General features: G+C 55.9%; 1 protein-coding gene across 1 annotated transcript; it reads left to right on the top strand.

Annotated features, from left to right (window-relative positions):
* Nucleotides 1-2,891: 2,891 nt before the first annotated feature.
* On the top strand, nt 2,892-10,556 carry ADAMTSL4 (ADAMTS like 4). Its single transcript, XM_007950942.1, has 17 exons — nt 2,892-2,911; nt 3,138-3,195; nt 3,501-3,856; nt 4,025-4,724; nt 4,957-5,059; nt 5,836-5,972; nt 6,308-6,512; nt 6,950-7,122; nt 7,282-7,393; nt 7,496-7,681; nt 7,906-8,035; nt 8,388-8,592; nt 8,899-9,075; nt 9,356-9,562; nt 9,666-9,845; nt 10,126-10,270; nt 10,420-10,556. The coding sequence occupies exons 1-17, from the start codon at nt 2,892-2,894 to the stop codon at nt 10,554-10,556; spliced, it is 3,231 nt and encodes a 1,076-aa protein (XP_007949133.1).
* The last annotated feature ends 1,957 nt before the right edge of the window (nt 10,557-12,513 follow it).

Below are 12,513 nucleotides of genomic sequence, written 5' to 3'. Positions count from 1 at the left end.
GAGGCGGCAGTGTCCCGAGCCCCGCTCAGGGGCCGCTGTGGCTGCGGCGGAGCAAGGCTGTCTCGAGGGAGCGCCCAGGCGCAGAAGGGTTAACGGGCCGCCGGGGGCGCGCAGAGCAGGTACAGATCCTCCCTGGGACCCCCGGCCCCGACTGCCCCCTTCCTTCGGTCCCGTTAGATCAGCCACCCCGAGTACCCGCACCAACCCCGCTGCCTGCGCTCCGCCGTCGCGCCCCCGCCACGACCCCGGCCCTAGCACTTGGAGCCTTGAAAGATCTTCCAGACCCCGGGGTCGAATTCCTGGGGAGGGGGCTCTACTCCGTGAAACTCTGGCCCCATTACCCGGGCGGAGAATCAGCCAAAATTCCTACTCAGTCACATAGTAAAATTGGAAAACATACCCAGGACCTCCCAGCACGCGCCGACGCCTCCTCCGCTCCCCCAGGAGGGCGCTCTCGAGGATGTGTGCCCCTACTCCGCCTTCTTGAATAGGGGGATAGGGGCGCTGGGAGAGATGCAAGTGGGTGCCCTTGATCCAGCTTAGCCTGATGGCAGAAGAGGTCGACCAAAGGAAGGACACCTGTTGGGAAGGTCCTCCAGGGCCCAGGAGTGGAGGGCATGAGGAGGACTAAGGCGTTCTGACCCAGGACAGGGACTCTCCACCACCAGCCCAGAAACACACTGTCCAGCCCCCCCTCCACAGCAGCGGCTGTTTCCCAGAGGTGGGTCCCTCTGGGTGTTGAAGGGTTAGCCCTGCCCAAGTCTCTGCTCCTTGATCTTCACTGGCCAGTATGAGGAGGTGTGGCCAGGAGGAGGCCAGGTTGTCCAAAGCAGTGCCTATCCTGGCACCAGAGTGACTTCTGACCTCTCCTTTCTTCACCCTGGGCAGCAAGAGACATCAGATGGGGAACATGAAAATGGATGAAAAGCACAAACATGTGCCTGTTTCCACAGAGGAGGGGGTATCGGCCCCCTGCCCAGCTGTGCAGGGGGCATGTGTGGGACTTTTCCAGAGAGGGAGCCAGGACTGGCCCCGGCCCCGGGAGCTCACGTCACCCCCACCCCCACCCCCCACCCTTCACTTCTCTAGGGAACTGCCAAAGCCAAACCCAGCTCAGGACGGGATTATGTGTCCTGGGTAGACCCATGGAGAGAGACAGTAAGATACAGACCTAAGGTAACAGAGAGAGGGAGTGCAGAGGGGACCTGGCAGCAAGAAGGACTAGATGGTAACCATCTCCCTCCATCTCTCCTTCCCTTCTATCTCAAGTTAGGGTTTTCAAGAGTCAGGCAGAGAGATGGTTTGGGTGGAATGTGGGCCCTTCTGGGGAGCCCCCAGCCTCCCGCCCAGCAGGGCGTAGTCTCTGACCTCAGTGGTGAGCCCAGCCAGGGGAAGGAGCTGCCATCAACATGTCTCTCCCCCCAACCCTGAGCAGCTGAGGTGACCCTGCCAGCTTGGCTTCACCATTCTGATCCCTCAAATCCTCAAGTCCTGGAGTCTTGGAGAGGAGAGTGGGGCTGAATGTTGCTACCCCCAAACACATTCCTGCCCTTCTCTCTCATTTTCCTGCCCCTGAGCTGGCCCACCTCGGCACTGGCTCCTTGGACTCCTCTCCTGGGTGTCTTTCAGCTCCAAAAGAAACACAATTTTTTTTTCCTGGAAAGCAGAACTAAGAGCAAGATGGGGGCTGGGGATGGGAAGGGTTCAAAGGAAGAAGGGGGCTGGAGGGCAAGGAGTGGTAGGGAGAGTCAGCCTTTGAGGCCAGGAGGGTTCAGCCCCCACTTCCCCAACCATCAAAGCTAGACTTCAAGGAGAACTTCCTGGCTCTTCTGAATGATGGGCCTGTGGTTGGGAGCCCTAGCTGCATCTTTTCCTGGGTTTTCCTAGCCCATTACAGTTGCACATGAAATAAGCCCTCATTGAACCAGTGTAGGGCGTTGGCACTCTGACCGTTAACCTGTTGCCAACAAGTCAGTTCCAACTCATGGCAGCCCCATGTGTTACAGAGTAGAACTGGTCCATAAGAGTTTTCTTGGCTGTGATCTTTGTGGAAGCAGATCACCAGGCATTTCTTCCACAGTGCAGCAGGGTGGGTTCAGACTGTCAACTTTTAGGTTAGTAGTTAAGCACAGACCATTTGTGCCACTCAGGGACCTCTGGCACTCACAGTGGAGGTTAAATCACAGTAGGAAAATCATCTGGTTCTCTTGAAATTAAACCATCAACTCACTTAGCTTATCCCTTGGCTCAAAAGTTTTTGAGGTAGGAAAGATATGTCTGACTTCTCCTTAAGGACTTTAGCTGAGAAGGGAAGAAAAAGCTGGGAGGTAGGAAACAGAGATGGTCAGGGAGGGTCTTGTTTCTGGAAAGCCCAAGAGGTTTCTTGTCAGCTCCTCCAGAGGGGACATTTGACATACCCTCACTTGAGCCTCCTACCTCAACTTTTACGAACCACTGGGGGGCAGGAGAGAGAGCCAGATGAAAACCATCCTAAGAAAGAAAGAGCCGCCTGTGTGTGCCTGCGGTGGCTTACTAACACCCAAGTTGGGTCTAGGGAGGAGCGGAGAGACTCCTACAGGGCCAAGGGGAGGGGACTGGGCCAAGACTTGGTAGGCTGAGGTCAGACCCCCACCCTCTAGCTTCAGCAGATGGACAAAGGCAGCATAACTCCCTGCTCCCACCCTTAGCATCATAACGGAGTGGGTCGGTCTCCCCAACCCTCCATCCTCACTCTGAGACAGCCTTCTGAGGGCTCATCCATCCTGACCCCAGCTCTCTGAACACTGGAGAAGTAACCACCAGGCTTCCTGTCTCCTCCACACCCAGATGCCTGAGTAGTGCCTTGACAGCCAGGCCCCTCCTCCCTTGCCCTGGGCAGTCAGGGAGGAGTGATGGAGAAGTGGGCAGGCAGGTAAGCAGTGGGGCTGCCAGGGTGGTGGGGAGCTCTGTCCCTGGAAGTGAAGGACAGACACAGACGGGAGAGCACAGGAAGGGGTGGGGGAAGCGATGAGTAACTTCTGCCTTCTGAGAAGTCAGCGGTCAGGATGTGGGGAGCTGCTGGGGGTGGGGTGGGGACAGTGTCGTAACACCTCTTCTGGCTCCTGTCTGACCTACCCTCTCCTGCCTTTGGTTTGCAGGCCCCAGCTGTGTCTAATGCTGTTTCTGTCCCTCCCTCAGCTCTGCCTGGATCAGGAGGTGAGCCAGGGATAGGAGGTTGCTACTGCCTGCATTTTGTCTCCTCCTGACCTCCCCCCTCACCTCTCCAGGCTGATGCCTCCCCTTTCACTCACATTTGGTCCTCCTCTTCTCCCCTGGCCAACTCCCTAACTCCTTGCCATTAACATCAAGATGACTGAGTTCTAGTCCTCCCTCCTACTACTGAATGTGACCTCAGCCTAGTAACTTAACCTTTCTGATCCTCAGGCATTGGACTAAATAGACACTCTTCATAGTTCTCTCTAAAAGCATTCTAATTCTGTCTGACCTTTTTCTCTACATAGGTGTTGTCTGGACACTCTCTTCAGACACCCTCAGAGGAAGGCCAGGGCCCTGAGGGCATCTGGGGACCTTGGGACCAGTGGGCCTCTTGTTCCCAGCCCTGTGGGGTGGGGGTGCAGCGCCGGAGCAGGAAATGTCAACTCCCTACAGCTCACCTCCACCCAGGCTTGCCTCTCCCGCCCCGACCCCCAAGACATCCAGAAGCCCAGCCTCCTTGGGGTCAAGGCCCCAGACCCCAGGCTTCCCGAGAAACCCTCCCTTTGTACAGACCAGAGCCTCGGGGAAGAGGTGGCCCACTTCGAAATCCTGCTTCCCAGCTAGGGAGAGAGGAGACCCAAGAGAGTCAAGGGGCCCGGAGGTGAGGGGTGTGGCTTGGATGAAAGGGGCGGAGCTTGGAAGAAAGGAAATGGGGGGGGCAGAAGACACATAGTTTACAGAGTATTATCTTTGATGGCAGGACATATACTGGGGAGGTATTGTCAGAGAGGGCCAGAGCTGTGACCCCATGTCTGCAACACCTTTTCAGGTCCCGTGTTAGAGACCCTATCAAACCAGGAATGTTCGGCTATGGGAGAGTGCCCTTTGCTTTGCCACTGCATCGGAACCGCAGACACTCCCGGAGGCCACCCAGATCTGAGCTCCCCCAGACCCCTTTTAGAGGAGAAGGGCCCCTTCCATCCCTGACTCCAGGAGCAGAGCCATCCTCCCTAAATCAGACCCTTCCAACTCAGCTCCCGACTACAGATCTGTCTGCCCATACCCAGTCCTCCCCAGAAGAACCCCCAAACTCTGCAACTTCTCAGACAGAGGTGCCCTCCAGAGCGAGGCCTGCCCCCATAGGGCCCCACGCCAGAAATCAGGCCTCCAACACAGAGCCCCCCTTGCCCACCCTGTCTCCAGGAGAACGTAGTATCTCCTTTCATGTGTCTCCTCAGCCAAGAATGCCAAATTCCCAGGGGTGGGCCAGTCCCCTGGTCGTAGGGAGACACCCTAGTCCTTTCACTAGTGTCCCTCGGGGCCGAGTCCAGCAGAGCCGGGAGCCCTGGAGACCTGGGGGGAGTCTTCACGGGCCCCTCACGGGGCCTGCTTCTCGCCACCCTGACGGCTGGTTGCCTCTGCTGAGTGCTGGGCCCCACTCTAGCCCCCTCTGGAGCCTCTTTGCTCCCAGTAGCCCTGTTCCAAGATGTTCTGGAGAGAATGAGCAGCTGAGAGCCTGCAGCCAGGCGGTGAGTTCTTCCCTGGACGACCCCCTCACCTCAGACTCCAGTTCAGCCTCCCTGACCTTCCGCTTGTTTCTTCTAATCCTGAGGGAAAAAGGGCTTGGCCTCTGAGCTCCTCTGGATAGGAGCCTTGAAGCTCTTCCATAGACCTGACCTTCTCTGTCTTCCCCAAATCCAGCCCTGACCCGTACCCCATTTTCCTCCCCAGCTCTGACTCCTCTGTATTCCCCCAACTCAGCCCTGCCCCCCTGAGCAGCCAGACCCCCGGGCCCTGCAGTGTGCAGCCTTTAACTCCCAGGAATTCATGGGCCAACTGTACCAATGGGAGCCCTTCACTGAAGGTGAGGTTTCCAGCCCCACCCCACCCCCACCCCGCCACCCACAACCCAGGAGTGACTCAGGATTAAGGGGTGAGGAGGAGAGGGAGAATCCTGTTCACTCCCAGCCCTGAGAAATTTCCAGCCCCTCTATTTCTCCCTATATGCCTTTCTGTTTCTCCTCTTCGTTGTATCTTTTTTCTTACTCACTGAGGCTGGGGTAAGGGACTTAGCACAGGCCTGGAAAGGGGAAGGGGTTCAAACAGAAGCCTGAATTGTCTGATGGTGGATCAGCAGAGGGTTTGGGCCGGGGAAGGAATGTGTCTAGAGACTGCCCTTTGGCTGGCTTCCTCTGGGAAGAAGGCAATTCCACATGAGGCATGAGAGGGGCCTGGTCAGATTCTGTCCAGTGGTGACAACAGGGTGGAGGTGTGCCGTGGATCCTAAGTGGGATCATATCGATTACTGCCAAGTTACCATCTACCTGATTTTATGTCCATATCAACCTGACAAGATAAGCCCTCATGAGCTCTGAACTCATAAAACCATAGGTTTCAAGGGTCTCTCCTCCTTCAGAGCTCCTTGCTGGTCTCAGTGATCTCAGCTGACTGGACCCAACTCTTGTGTGACCGTCCAACGAACCTTTTAGAGTCGTGTTCCCTTGACTCACAGTGACCTAGGCAACCTCAGGACTGCTCCATAGTGAATTTCAGCAAGGCTGCAGTCAGGGTCCTGGGGCTTTCCCCAGTTGACCTCTCACCAGGGACCCCAGCTAACCACCCTTCTACTCTGTCTCCTAGTTCAGGGCTTCCAACGCTGTGAACTGAATTGCCGTCCCCGTGGCTTCCGCTTCTATGTCCGTCACACGGAAAAAGTCCAGGATGGAACCCTGTGTCAGCCTGGAGCCCTGGACATCTGTGTGGCCGGACGCTGTCTGGTGAGGGATGGGGCGTGCACACACAAAGAATCTTTCTTTCTCATTCATCATTACAACAACAAAACACCAAACAGAGATCGCAAAATTCTCACCTGCCAAGTTGGGCTGAGCAGGGCCAAGAGGTGAACTGCAAGAAGGGACCTTCTCTCGGGCACACAGAAGCTTGCCTGAGGTGGGCTGGGCATGACGGGCTGGGGCTGACAGGGAAACATGTTCTCACTTGTAGTGTGAAGAGCAAGGGATGAGGTGAGCTGTAGGGTCCCACGTGGACCAGGGTGGGGTGTGAGGTGGTGCTTGGCTTTCCTTTGGCTCTGCCTCACCTTACTCTCCCCCAGAGCCCCGGCTGTGATGGAATCCTTGGCTCTGGCAGGAGACCAGATGCCTGTGGCGTTTGTGGGGGTGATGATTCTACCTGTCGCCTCGTTTCGGGGAACCTCACTGACCGGGGGGGCCCCCTGGGCTATCAGAAGATCCTCTTGATTCCTGCTGGAGCCTCCCGGCTCCACATTGCCCAGCTTCAGCCCAGCGCCAATTACCTTGGTGAGCACCCCAGCTTCCCCGAGTCTTAGGTCCCTGTTCCATTTCTGGTCTTTTGGATCTCTCCCAAACTCAGCACAGCAAGCAAGCCAAGTAGGGAAATTGAGAAGCTCCTTCTCTTGCTGTTGTTGTTGTTATGTGCCGTCAATTTGGACCCGACTCATAGCGACCCCTCCTTGGGTTTCCAAGGCAGTATCACTATGGAAGTAGATTGCCCCATCTTCCTTCTGAGGAGTGGCTGGTGGGTTTGAACCTCCAGCCTTCTGGTTAGCAGTCAAGTGCCTTAGGCACTGTGCTACCAGAGCTCCCCCTTCTTTTGTAGAGGTAGTGAAAGCCAAGAGATCTTGGGCCCTGGGTGGGAAGTGCCTATTTAGGTTAAGGGAACAATGGGAGAGGAGGACAGTATGACTAACCTGAGTTTCCTGATCTCTCACCTCCAGCACTTCGGGGCCCTGGGGGCCGGTCCATCATCAATGGGAACTGGGCTGTGGATCCTCCTGGGTCCTACACAGCCGGTGGGACGACCTTCCAGTACAACCGTCCTCCCCGGGAGGAGGGCGCAGGGGAGAGTCTGTCAGCCGAAGGACCCACAACCCAGCCTGTGGATGTCTATGTGAGCCTGGGGCTAGAGAGGCTGGAGTGCCGGGAAGGAGGCTGTTCTCTCTGAGAACAAAGTTGTGGGTCTTAAGATGGTGGAGCAGGCTGGTGGTATGTCCCCATGCCACCCCCAAACCTTCATTACTCCAAAATTCCATCACTCTTATTCTCCCAGATGATCTTTCAGGAAGAAAACCCGGGAGTTTTTTATCAATATGTCATCTCTTCACATCCTCCAAACCTTGAGAATCCCACCCCAGAGGCCTCTATCCCCCAAATTCAGCCTGGTAAGACTGTGATCCCTGGACCTAGAAGAGGAGGAGGAAGGCTGAGAGGGGAGCTCCCAGGCAGTGGGACACATCTGATTTGCTCCTTGACACCCTGCACAGAGATTCTGAGGGTGGAGCCCCAGCCCGCTTCTGCACCCCGCCCTGCCCGGACCCCAGGCATCCTCCAGCGTCAGGTGCGGATCCCCCAGATGCACGCCCCACTTCATCCCAGGACACCCCTGGGATCTCCAGCTGGATACTGGAAACGAGTGGGACATTCTGAGTGCTCAGCATCCTGTGGTAAAGGTGCGACTTCTGACTTCCGACTTCCATACCATCTGGATTCCTGCACCCTTAGCCTTCTGATTCCACACTCTGAATGCTTGGCTCCAGAAGGCAACTGCCTGCCCACATCTTGACCCTGAGCCAAACTCAAACTCCAGGGCCTGGGACACCCCCCTAAAAAAAACAAAACAAAACTGGATCTTGAGCTGTCCCATCTCCTCTGGCTACCCTCTCACCCTCTTCAGGTGTTTGGCGCCCCATTTTCCTCTGCATTTCTCGGGAGTCAGGAGAGGAACTGGATGGACACAGCTGTGCCACAGGCGCTAGACCCCCAGCCTCCCCAGAGCCCTGCCATGGTCCTCCCTGTCCCCCCTAGTGAGTATGACCCACAGGAAGGGTTAAAGTACCAGAAACACAATTACCCCCGGAGCAAACACACCCTTAACTGCTCACAGGATCTCACCTGAACTCTGCCCTCAGCACCGGGATTTCCTGGCTGTAGAAAGACAATATTAGATTAGGAAGGCTGACATTCTGTAAACAGCAAGAGAAGCCTGGCAGCCTGAGCCCTCACAAAGGGACCTAGACTTCAAGTGCTAAATATATGCCCACTCTCCTCTGAGGGAATCTGTCCCCAGTGGGTCTCCTCTCCCCCACACGTGGCAGCCCCACACATCCACTTGTCTTTGCTCTCTGTGCCTCCCCCCTGCCCTGTCCATGCCCGTAGCTGGGAGACTGGTGAGTGGACGTCCTGCAGCCGCTCCTGTGGCCCCGGCACCCAGCATCGTCAGCTGCGCTGCCGGCAGGAGTTTGGGGGGGGCGGCTCCTCTGTGCCCCCGGAACGCTGTGGACATCTCCCCCGGCCCAACATCACACAGCCCTGCCAACTGCGGCACTGTGGCCATTGGGAGGTTCGCTCTCCCTGGAGTCAGGTGAGTGGGACTGGACAAGGAGGCTCTCAGAGGCCGAGGAGGAGGGGGCACCAGTGAATGAGAGCAGGGGTTTTCCAACTTTAGTCAGCGAAGAGTTTTTACAAACTGGATCTCATATGGAACCCCAATATCTAAGTCAGATAAGAGACTGGACCAGGGGTTGGAGGGTTGGGTCCTCAGGCCCCATACTTAGCCGCCTTCCCAGCCCACAAAGCCATGTAACTGCTGAGCTGGGGATCAAAGGCTGGAGGCTGGGTGGGAACGCCTGGGAAGCCCAGCTCCCAGGATTCCTCCTTATCCCCTCAGTGCTCTGTGCGTTGTGGGCGGGGCCAGCGGAGCCGGCAGGTGCGCTGTGTTGGAAGAAATGGTGATGAAGTTAGCGAGCGGGAGTGCATGTCGGGGCCCCCACGGCCCCCCAGCAGAGAGGCCTGTGACATGGGGCCCTGCACCACAGCCTGGTTTCACAGCGACTGGAGCTCCAAGGTGGGCCCCACACCCCCTGCACCAAGTCCCAGGTACCTTAGTGCACCCAGGACACCCCCTCTGACTCTTTCCAACAGAGCTCAATAAACATTGCTGAGCAAGCACCTATTAAGTGCTAGACACTACTGGCACTGGGAACTTGTAGATAAGTGAGGAAAACTCAGCCGGCCCCTGGGGTTTCCTTAAGTCCCAGGATCAGGACCCAGGACACCTCCAGACACACACCCCCTCAAAATCACCGTCACCCTCCCATCATACAGTCTGCTCTCCTTCTCAACAGTGCTCAGCTGAGTGTGGGACGGGAATCCAGCGACGTTCTGTGGTCTGTCTTGGAAGTGGGGAGGCTCCTGGAACCAGCCTGGAGGAAGCTGAGACTGGAACCAGTGAGCAGAGCTGTCCGCCGGGAAGCCGCCCTCCTGACATGCGTGCCTGCAGCTTGGGGCCCTGTGAGGTGACCTGGTGCTGGTACACAGGGCCCTGGGGCGAGGTGAGTGGCGAGCGGGGGGCGGGGGGCGGCTGGGAGGGGTACCAGTCCCAGTGGAGAATTGGCCCCCAACCCCTCATCTATCCCTACCCCACCCCTTCATCAGTGCTCTTCAGAATGTGGCTCTGGCACACAGCGCAGAGACATCATTTGTGTGTCCAAACTGGGGATGGAGTTCAACGTGACTTCTCCTAGCAACTGTTCCCACCTACCCAGGCCTCCTGCCCTGCAGCCCTGTCAGGGCCAGAGCTGCCAGGACCGATGGTTTTCTACACCCTGGAGTCCGGTGAGTGCCTGGCTCCATTGCCCTGCTCAGCGGACGCCCAGGGAAGGGGAGGAGTTGCTTCTCACAGCATCCCCTCAGGTGTCTCCGCACGCCAGGATAAGCCCAGCTGAGGCTCAGCGTTGTCCCATGTCCTGGGGACTTGGAGGACAGGTGCACCCTCTCCATTTGGGATTTCATAATGACCCTTCTAACTCTTTCAGAGAGGGAGATGGTGGCGTGGGGTTAGGGAGGTATCTGGGGCACAATAAGGGTCTGATATGTGACAGCTGGTTCTCCCTAGTGTTCTCGCTCCTGCCAGGGGGGCACGCAGACAAGAGAGGTCCAGTGCCTGACCGCCAACCAGACCCTCAGCACCCGATGCCCTCCTCACCTGCGGCCCTCTAGGAAACGACCCTGCAACAGCCAACCCTGCGGCCAGCACCCTGGTAACAATTCCCAGCCCAATAACTTCCCTACACAGAGTGGGGTTCACTGAAGTGTAGGTGGAGAGGGGAAAGGATCAGTGTGAGTGGACAACATACCTCCAGAGAGGCTTGGTAACAACTCTCTTTTGCCCACTGACCTTTTTCCTCAGATGATAAATGCAAGGACACCTCTCCACATTGCCCCCTGGTGGTACAGGCCCGGCTCTGCGTCTACCCCTACTACACAGCCACCTGTTGCCGCTCTTGCGCCCATGTCCTGGAGCGATCCCCTCCAGAACCTGCCTGAAATGGGTCGGGAGACCCTCTTCTCATGGTTTTCTCATGCCACCAGCGGTCACTCATCCATCAGCCCACTTTGTACCCCCTGGCTTTCCAGCTGCCCCAGTCTCACCAGGGATGTCTGTCCCCCAGGGTGTTTGAGGGTGGAGAGATGACTGACTGTCAACACGGTTGTTGGATCTGTGTGGCGGTGTGATAGTGTGTGTGCACATATGCCCCTACATGTGTATCTGGGCCTGCATCAATGTGTGTGTGTTCACATATGTGCATAACTTATCAGAAAGGAGTTACACAGACTGAGAAGGAATGGGGAAGGGGCAATGCCGTTCCCCTTGGGGCTTTTCTAGGCTGGGAGTAAAGCAAGTTGGCAGCTCCTTGCTAACCTGAGCTACTTAGAGTGTGTTCTCCCATCAGTCCCAACTTTGTGCCCTAAACTTCAGCGCTCATATCCCAGGTCTCACATCTTCTAAACCACCCCTTTGTCCTCTGACTCCCTTCTCCCCTTACCTAGTCTCGCTATCTTGACCTTTCATAATTGGCTACAGAGGGAGGCCAACTCAAGGTCCTTGGGTGGCAGAAACAGTTTGCCCTGGACTACTAACCTAAAGATTGGTGGTTTGAACCCACTCAGCAGTGCTGTGGAAGAAAAGTCTGGGTATCTATCTACTTCTGTAAAGATTACAGCCGAGAGAACCCTATGGAGCAGTTCTGCCTTGTAACTCATGAGGTCGCCATGAGTTGGAACTGACTTGAAGGCAACTTTTTTTTTGGTGGGGTGGGGGTAGTGTCAGCCACTGCCAGCCCTGCCTTACCCCAGGAAGAGAGACAGCCTCCCCAGAGCAGGGACCAGCTGGGCAGAGGGTAAAAAAAAAAAGTTACAATAAGACACTCTAGTCCCTTCCCGAACTCCAACATTCTAAAATGGTTCCCACCCAGAACTAATTTATTCTTTATTAAAGATGATTATGACAAATGAGAAACAGGCTCTTCTTCATTGTCCCCATGGGAACCCAGCCATACAGACCACCAAAGCAGGGTGAGCTCAAACTGAAGGGTAGGAAGGGGAACAGCACTTAGACCCAAGAGAAGAGCGTTTGGGCCTAGAGGGCTATTGGAGTGAGTCCAAATCACCTGAGATTAAGAGCCTTGGTCAGAGGAAGGATCCTGGGAGACCTTAAGCCTTGCAAATCAGTCACTGACCACTAGAGGTCACTACTTCTCCCAATTTAGGTAGGGTGTTGGGAGTTTGGGTCCAGAGCTCTGAGGAAATAAATGCAGGCAGGGCCTATGGTGGGCTTCTTAGTACAGCATTTTTCTGTGAAGACTCTTAGAATCTAATGGTCTTTTCTATTGGGGACTGAGCTGAATGGCAACTCGCTTTTCATTGGTCTTTTTTCCTTTTCTCTTTCTTTGGCCCTGCTTTTCTGCCTCCCCCATCCTATCTGTTATTATCTACTTCCTTTTTAAGTTCAGTTTGTTACTTTTCATGGGGTGGGGGAAAGAGAAGTAATTTCCACACATGCACACGCACACGCACACACCATCCTGTTCCTCAGCGGAAAGGGCTGGAGGAGGAGAAGCCTGGCCGGGCTCTAGGGGACTTGGAGTGGGTTGAGGGAGGAGCCACCGCGCAGTACTGGATGTCCTGCCAAAGGTGCATTCCAAAGAGCTGTTTCACCCTATCTCCTCCCTCCTCCACCCCACCCGTCCATTTCTTCTCTCAAGGTAAATAATTTGTTAGAGGTGGTGTGAGAGGGTCTGCCTCTTGTATAATACACAGCCTCACTCTGACCCCTACAGTTCTGAGGTCTGAGATACTGCTGCTGGAAGCCCTGCTTCTTGGGGGTCCCCATGCCTCAGGAGGGGGAGAGTGCAAGAGAATCAGATTCCCCTCTGTTGAAAGTATTACTCCCCCTTTCTCTATACTGCCCCAGGTCCAGCTGAGTAAGACTATTAAAAGGGTC

This window comes from Orycteropus afer, unplaced genomic scaffold (genome assembly GCF_000298275.1).
Source record: "Orycteropus afer afer isolate SDZICR_OR568_19922 unplaced genomic scaffold, OryAfe1.0 scaffold00290, whole genome shotgun sequence".
NCBI classification, from domain to species: Eukaryota; Metazoa; Chordata; class Mammalia; order Tubulidentata; family Orycteropodidae; genus Orycteropus; species Orycteropus afer.
This window is presented reverse-complemented; position numbering and strand designations above follow the sequence as displayed.